At 43.4% G+C, this 8,062-nt stretch overlaps 2 protein-coding genes across 2 annotated transcripts; one reads left to right on the forward strand and one right to left on the reverse strand.

Annotated features, from left to right (window-relative positions):
* Window positions 1–2,088: 2,088 nt before the first annotated feature.
* LOC132313308 (uncharacterized) lies at window positions 2,089–4,041 on the reverse strand. The gene is made up of 2 exons (XM_059812020.1): window positions 2,673–4,041; window positions 2,089–2,579 (listed from the first exon to the last, which is right to left on the reverse strand). The coding sequence occupies exons 1-2, from the start codon at window positions 3,511–3,513 to the stop codon at window positions 2,215–2,217; spliced, it is 1,206 nt and encodes a 401-aa protein (XP_059668003.1). The 5' UTR covers window positions 3,514–4,041; the 3' UTR covers window positions 2,089–2,214.
* Window positions 4,042–6,117: 2,076 nt separating this feature from the next.
* On the forward strand, window positions 6,118–7,506 carry LOC132313309 (uncharacterized). Its single transcript, XM_059812021.1, has 2 exons — window positions 6,118–6,290; window positions 6,393–7,506. Exons 1-2 carry the CDS (start codon window positions 6,165–6,167, stop codon window positions 7,206–7,208), a joined length of 942 nt encoding a protein of 313 aa, XP_059668004.1. The 5' UTR covers window positions 6,118–6,164; the 3' UTR covers window positions 7,209–7,506.
* Window positions 7,507–8,062: the final 556 nt, after the last annotated feature.

The raw sequence follows: 8,062 nt of genomic DNA on the forward strand, positions 1-8,062 counted from the left end.
GTTGATAGGAGCAATTCCTTGGTTGGTGCACCATAGGAAATTCGAAAATCCTAGGGTTTGAGGTGAAGAAATTGGGGGTTTTACATAAAAGTGAGGTAGGGGTTCCAAATCCATGCAATCTTGTTCTTTTGTGAGTTAATCCTTTATGAATTATTGTCTAGTATGACTAATTTGTGTAAAATTTAGCAAATTACTTGGTTGTTTTATATATGTTGATGTGTAGTTATGTGTATTAATTGACCCATGTGAAGAGCATGCCTAAATGTTGATTTTTTTTTATGCCTATCATGCTAGATCTCAATTGTATGAAAACATGTTGTAGTTTTACTTGAAAATTCTTGTGAATCATGCTATATTAATTAAGTTTGAGCTAGTTATGGAATAATGAACTAGGACATGGCATGATGCATCCATGCACTAGCATTAGGCATGAAATAGGATTAATGTGATTTAAAATGAAAAAGGGGAATTTTGGGAAGAAGTTTTGATTAAAATGGTTTTGAGAAAACCCGGTCGCCGCGGGGTCACCAAAGAGTCAGTGTGTTAATATAGCCTAGAGGGAACTGGGGAGATTGCACTAGCGTGGTTGAGCTAACTGGGCCCAAAATGACGCCGCGGGGGTACCAAGGGTCAGGGACACTAGTCAATCATTCTCTCGTGTCGCTGCGGGGTCACCAAAGGGTGAGTTATATTAACAGTTTGAAAGTAATGAATTTGAACGTTGAAAATGGGGAACGACATCGGCATGCATTACATTTCATAGCATCATATTGTGTATGCTGAGATTGGATTTAATGTTGTACTTTCCTGACATAATATGACCCCGATTCCTATTGTCCTATTCCTTGTTTGGATTCACGGGGATACAAGAGGTGTGTCTTAGGCACCACCTACTGAACAATTTTGCTCACCCCTTTTATTTAACATTTTTTTTTCAGGAAACAGGAAAGAAGTGGCTGATGACAATCCCCCGCAAGCTTGAAGAAGATTAGGAGTTGTATTTTGTTATCTTTTGTATCTTAGTCCATTTTTTTGGTATAATCTCAAACTATGTAAAAGAGTATTCATTTTTGCAAATCATGGCCCTGTAACATAACTAAGATCCTTGATTATTTTTGTTGTAAACTGAGATTATGTAAATGCTTAAGTTGAATGGGATGATGATGATGGGCTAACTTGGGGAGGTTGTTGATGTTGTGGTATTGGGGAATGTATTATATTTCTTTTGTATTGTGTGTTGGGGCAGGTTAGATAGGTCTTGAAAGGCTGTTACATTTTTTTCATTTGAACAGGTTGTTGTAGGACCATTTTTAGCAAAGGTCACGTCAAATTTTCTTTTTTTAAAATGGTTTCAATTTTGGGGTTGTTACAGTGATATCTATCATTTTCATTTTTTTCTTAAGCTCTCAATGTTTTGAAAATCATGATCACCGAAAGTGTCCAAAGTGAATAGTACTTTTTTTTCCATAAGTTCCATTACAATTCAGGGGGTAAAAATAGTTCCTTGTAAGTTTTATACAGTTTAAGACTTCTGAGCAGTACTGAGACAATTTTGGGGAAATCAACTATGGAGTATTTAATAGCCAATCAATTAATTTTTTTGAAAGGCAAATTAGAAAGAAACACATATAATCTAAACAAGTTTATTGTTGCTGCCTGATAATTTTAGGCCTAATGTTATAATCAAACGATAAAAGCAAAGTTAGTAGGGGTTGCTAATCCTCCCATTTTGGTCAATATAAGTTGGTTGATTCCTTAGAAAATGGGATTCTAAAACAGAAAATATCCATTTTCATACTATTACCAATTTACAATTTATTTATTTTTGTTTTTTCTTTCCATCAGGTTACTCGCTCAAGTTTGTTAACCTTAATTTCAACCAAAGTACTCGCCCCAATAAACAAAAAAATGTCACTAATAATTTAAACCAAAGTACACTTTATTCTCTTCTTATTCTTTAATTTTCTTGTTGATCAAATCGTACGTTCCATTTGTCAAACCATGTTAGAGAAAAGGAGACAGTAAAAGTTATACTTTTGCAAGTAATCGAAACACCTCCTGCACCACATGAGTTGAGAGTCTAACATGTGCTGAAACTACATAACTCAATTCACATTCCTCTCCAGGTAAGTCTGGAAGTTGGAAAAAAATTAAGAAGACACTTTGTAACAATTGATTAACAATTCTCACAAAGTCTCTCTCTTCAAGCATTAATTACAATGTCAAGTTCTTCAACTTGTGAATCCCCACAAGTTCATCAGCAACCTGGTTCAGTAGCAGCTCAAAGATTTGATGCTCAAACCCAATACAAATCTCTTCAAAATCTTCAAAATTGAACACTCCCTGACTCACCCAATTGGAATCTTCCATATTCTCTTCTGCCAACCTGCAAATTTGAACCAACATTTCAGTGTAACACTCTGTTTCTTCACTCTTCACTGCCTTGTCGTCTTGGTGACTGCTCACTCTTAGTTCTTGATCTTCATCAGTATTCAAAGCATGACAGATTTTTGGACTTGGGTAAACACAGTTGGTGATTGTTGATGATGAGTTTGCCCTCGAATTCAAATTCATTAACCCTATATAAAAAAGGACCATAAATTTAGCTGATTGTTAAATTTGAAAAACAAATCTCAATATCTATCTATAGCATCTAGTTTAAAAAAACAAACCTGGTATAGGACTTGAGTTCAGTGAGTTACAACACTGAGGCTTTACTTTCTGAGCCACATTTTGATTCTTCTTCTTCTTTGTAAAGCTTGATTCAATCAATGCTTCATCTGGTTTTATCGGGTTTGCCGGACTTTTAGGCTTCAAAGTTGAAGCTGGTTTTCTACAACCATCCTTCTTATGAGGTAAAACATTGCTAACCTCTGAAGAAGTTTCACCAGAGACCCTCTTTTTCTCGTCCATTATTTCCTTACAAACCTTCTTGTTCTTGTTGTTTCTATCAGCATTCCTTTCCTTCATAGACAGTGCTTTTTCTCTTGTGTTGTCTCTGTTTCTACTTCTCTCCGCCTTCTTGAGCTTCGTTTCTTGAATACCCTTATCCAAGTTTTTCTCCTTTACCCTCTTTTCATTGGCTTTGCATAGTGCTTTCTCGAAGCACAGAACAAAGAAATCAGGACTTTGTTGATTGATAAACGTCGGAGTTTCGCGAAACGAGACGGATGTTCTAACCCTGCGATGCAGGGCTGCTTGTGTTGGATCGAATTCGGGCATGTGACCCGTGTAATTCACTGATCTGCTTCGCAGAATTGATTCAAGACTTCTCTGTTTTGGGATGGCTGGCAATGAGTCTAGACCCATTAGTCTTGCCACTATTCCTGGGGTGGCTTGAGCTTGAACCTGAGCCTTGGCCACAGTGATGGAGTCTTTTTCTGGAAAATTGAAGTTGGTAGGGTCTGATTCGGGGATTTGATCAGAAGGGTAGGTTGGAAGACTGCCGGTGCATAGGAGACGGCGTAGGACGCCTGAGAAACACTTGGAGGTGGCATCTTCAGAACTGCTCATGCTTGCGTGTGTGTGTGAGAGAGAGAGAGAGAGAGAGCTATGCAAGGCTGAAAATAACTTGATAAATACTGTGATGTGGAGGAGAAACAAAACAAGGATGGTATCTCACCAAATTAATGAGACAGAACTCATTAAAAAAGTGGTAGCATAAATCTGTCTGCCACTTGAGAGAGAGAAGGCAAAAGGCATCACTATACAGTGTTACACCACAGAGAGAGAGAGAGAGAGAGAGAGAGAGCTAATGGATGAGAAATGGAGTGGTAAATAGTGAGCTCTGAAAGATAACAGTAGATTAGTGTCAGGAAGAGGAAACACTAGTAGTACTAGTATAAAAGAAGAGGCAAATGGTATTCAAAATTGCCAGCAAAAACAAGTCTGAAATGCAAGGCAGTAGGGTTAGAGAGAGACAGAGTTTGACTGTTGTTGGATTTGGATGAGACGGTGGTTGAAACACGAGCAAAGAAACAAGAGGATGAGAGTCTGTCTCTTTGGTCATTGAGTTCACACTACACACAACAAATGAAAGCTATTGAAATATTAGTATTCAAAACAGAGTTTAATTTAGACTCAGAACATCAATTTAAAACCCTTTTCTGTCATTTCAACACTTCATTCAATCGAGTAACGTAAGATTGTGTGAATCCTACCCCCACAAAGACCAAAAAAGCCCTAAAAATTATAAAACAGTCAATGACCCACTACTAATCTCGTGTACCCCACTAACATAAACTGAGAGAATATGAATGAATATTGAAGATGCAAGAAACTCCTTCTATTCTTTCTCTCTCTAGAATTCTTACACCTCAACCCGAATCAAGATCCCCCTCCTCTTCATTCCAACTCCTATTTATAGATATTTACAAGATATTTACAAGATATTTACTAATTGCTGGACCTGGGCCTATTCCTCAGTAAGCCCTGGTCACTCTTGATGGGCTTACTCCCGCTCGGCCCATATGGCAGTGTCTTTTTATGGGCTGACCCAGCTGTTCGGACTGAAGGTTGTGTTTTGCGAGTCGGACCTGGCCCATGTCATCCAGGGCCTCCTCAACTGCCCCCATAATTGCCCCTTATTTAATAAGGGGTAATTATTGATGGCGTCTCATCATGACGCTGACGGCTCGAGATAACCACGTGGGGGAGCGAACGGTCAGATCCAGAATCAATGTTCCGGGGTTCGAGGGATTTCTTGCCTTCCCGACGCTTCGGCCCTCGGGCCCCCTTGCCTATATAATGCTCTCGAATTCCACTTCACTTCCCTTTACCGTCTCCATCATCAGCCAAATCTCCCTCTTTCTAGAACTGTGCTAAGCCTTTTCCGGTGAAATCCTTCGAGAGTCATTCTCCCAGCGATCTTGCAGTCCTCCGAGGTTAGTTTCGTTCTTTTTTACTTTCGGCAGGCTTCCATTTTCCCTCTTTTAGATTCTTCTTGCACTTCCACCATGGTTGTAGATCTGGGTGTCCTTCGTATGAGACTTAGGCTTCCTGACAACATCGTAGTTAGGGTTTGCCCCCAAGACGTTAATATTACGACCGGCGCCGGCCTCCTGCCCGGCGAAGTCTTATTCACAAACCTTCAACTGAATGTCGTTAGGTTCCCTCTGCACCCTTTCTTTAGTTACGTCTTCAACAGATTGGGGATATCCCCTCTGCAGGTCAACCCCAACTTCTTTAGGATCATATCTGTTATGCTCTTATTGATGCGTGACAGAAATCTGGACCTTGACCTCATAGACCTCCTTCTGTGCTATAAGGTCAGTAAGATCCGTACTAACGAGCCCTTCTACCACCTCTACCCGTTCGAGAAGATGTCCATATGCACTGACACAATAAAATCTGAAAAGGGTTGGAGGGATAGCATAGTGGGTATTAGTGGGGCTTGGTCTTCGCCGGCTGCAGAGGATTACCCTATCCCGAGCGCCTTTGGTGTCTGCTCTGTCTCCTCCTATAAAAAATTCAAATCCCATAAACACGACTGCCCCTGTGAAACATGCGTTCCTCGTTTTTGCACTTACTTATGCCGCTCCTTGGGAATACCTTGTGATGACTTGAGCTACAGTGTTTGCAGGGATAGGATTAACTACTTGAAGAGATACGTTCTGAACGATATTCCTTCCTGCTCAGATCTCCTCACTTCAGACAACCTCTTTGCGCTCTCATCACTCGGCTACAATATGAGCAGACTGCAGATTCCCTCTTTTGGCAGGAGGAAAAATACTCCCCCAGTCATTCCTGCTGCTGGGGCGACCTCCTCTCCAGCGTCGGCTTCTTCTTCAGCCACCATATCTGACACTGTCCCGAGCGCAGTGGCTACTAACCCTGCTGCCAGCGCCCCTGCGGCCAACCAGAACGCGCCCTCCCCAGCTACCATAGCTCCTGCTGCTGCGGGGGGCGGTCGGGACAAAGAGCGAGGCAAAAGGCCTCATCCTGACAGTGAAATCGACCCTGAGGAGGAGCCTCTTATTAGAAGGACCCGAGTCTCTGGGCCGGGTACTCTCTTGCACCGAGCGATCAGAGCTCCTTCTCACTCTGGGCCTCCTGCAGCTGGTGGCTCTGCTTCTGCTTCAGGCCCCCCTTCTATCCCCAGCTTGCCACCATGGGCCCCTCGGTACACTCGAACGGATGGGACGTTCGTGAAACCGAACGAGACCATGCTGAAGGATGGCCAGACCGCTATGGCCTACTACAGGAGCATGTGGACTCCGAAGGACATTGAGGCGGCAAAGGGCCTTTCCCAGAAGGACGTGTTCAGTCGCTTTCCCCAATCTGCTATGGAGGTGACTTTTATTTTCTAACTCATGAATTCTCTTATATTACTTGGTCTTGCCTTCTCCCGTTCTGACTATTGGTTTAACCGTTCTTATTGTGCACCTATGCAGACATTGTTTGGGATGATGGCCATGCAGAAGCAGGTGGAAATGGGGAACGCCAGGGCCCGAAAGTATTCTGACAGCCTGGAGGTGGCTAATAAAGAGAACGACCTCCTTGCCATGAAGAATACCGAGGTGCTGGTTCGGCTTGACAAAGCCGAGCAAGAGAGAGATGTCCTGAAAAAGGAGAATGATTCCCTTCAGGATGAGAAGGACGCCCTCCAGCTCGAGAAGAGCGTCTGGCAGACTGAGCAGGAATCACTCAGAGAAGAGAAGGCAGAACTCCAACGTCTTCTAGCTGATGAACAGTCTGCTCGGATGGCTTTTGAAAAAAGAGCTCTGGACGAGCGTACCGCTCTGATCGACGTTATCAGCAGAGTGGGTGGTGGGATGCTGGCCCTTCATGCTCGGTTCTCCAGGGTCGGTGCTCTTCGGTATGCTCAAGGATTCCGGGAAGGCTTCGCCGACCGGGTTCCGGATGAGGGACAGACCAGCTCCACTCCGGATGAGGTAGACAAGGATCTGGGGATCGAGCCTCTGGGGGTCTATGTTGACCCAGAACCCACCGAAGCGGAGCGTATATTTGATGAGTGCCAGGACATCGCATCCTCAAGGATCATCACAGCTCCTCCTACCGCTCTGCCACTGACCGCTCCCCAATCGTCAACCGTGGCTCCCTCTGTAGCCACTGCTGACGCTGAACCCCAGCCGAACGACTCAGTTATTCACCTGGATTCCCCACCTCATGAAGGTGAGGCGGCTGATGGGGCCGAGGAGGCGAGTCGGCAGGACCAGGATGCTGTTGGTACTGAGGCGTCTAGCTAGGGCTCCTTCGAATTCTTCCAGTTCATATCTTCTTGTAATGATGGACACCTCTCTTTTGTAAACTAAATGTTCAATATTAATGAAATGGCCGAACTCTTTTTCTCTATGTGTTGTGCTCTGTTCAACTTATCTTCAGTACATATATATCTTTTCTCTCTTTTTCTTTTTATATTAGTTTTGCTGTGTGTTTGTACGGCAAGTGCCTGGCGCTCGGCTAGAATGCCACTTGCCACTTGGCTTTAAATTTTTAGCAAGTGTCTGGCGTTCGGCTTATAGTGCCAGCTGCCACTTATCTTGCTTAAGTGCCTGGCGCTCGGCTAGAATGCCACTTGCCACTTGGCTTTCAATTTTTAGCAAGTGTCTGGCGTTCGGCTTATAGTGCCAGCTGCCACTTATCTTGCTTAAGTGCCTGGCGCTCGGCTAGAATGCCACTTGCCACTTGGCTTTTAATTTTTAGCAAGTGTCTGGCGTTCGGCTTATAGTGCCAGCTGCCACTTATCTTGCTTAAGTGCCTGGCGCTCGGCTAGAATGCCACTTGCCACTTGGCTTTCAATTTTTAGCAAGTGTCTGGCGTTCGGCTTATAGTGCCAGCTGCCACTTATCTTGCTTAAGTGCCTGGCGCTCGGCTAGAATGCCACTTGCCACTTGGCTTTCAATTTTTAGCAAGTGTCTGGCGTTCGGCTTATAGTGCCAGCTGCCACTTATCTTGCTTAAGTGCCTGGCGCTCGGCTAGAATGCCACTTGCCACTTGGCTTTCAATTTTTATAGTAGACCATTGGAAAAGAAAATTCTTCTCTTCTTTTTTTGTAAATTCCGGTAACTTGCTCATTCATATGTATTTGATTAACAACAAA

The sequence above is a fragment of the Cornus florida genome, unplaced genomic scaffold (assembly GCF_030987335.1).
Source record: "Cornus florida cultivar Cherokee Brave unplaced genomic scaffold, ASM3098733v1 CherokeeBrave_3.0.0_Hap2_Chr06, whole genome shotgun sequence".
NCBI classification, from domain to species: Eukaryota; Viridiplantae; Streptophyta; class Magnoliopsida; order Cornales; family Cornaceae; genus Cornus; species Cornus florida.

What these genes read in the sequence shown, in the direction of transcription:
- LOC132313308 (XM_059812020.1), bottom strand. Translation starts at nt 3,513, where the DNA reads ATGAGCAGTTCTGAAGATGCCACCTCCAAGTGTTTCTCAGGCGTCCTA. An exon ending in GAACTCAAGTCCTATACCAG is followed by an intron (nt 2,580 to 2,672) that starts GTTTGTTTTTTT and finishes TTTTTTATATAG; the next exon opens with GGTTAATGAATTTGAATTCG.
- LOC132313309 (XM_059812021.1), top strand. Translation starts at nt 6,165, where the DNA reads ATGCTGAAGGATGGCCAGACCGCTATGGCCTACTACAGGAGCATGTGG. An exon ending in TTCCCCAATCTGCTATGGAG is followed by an intron (nt 6,291 to 6,392) that starts GTGACTTTTATT and finishes GCACCTATGCAG; the next exon opens with ACATTGTTTGGGATGATGGC.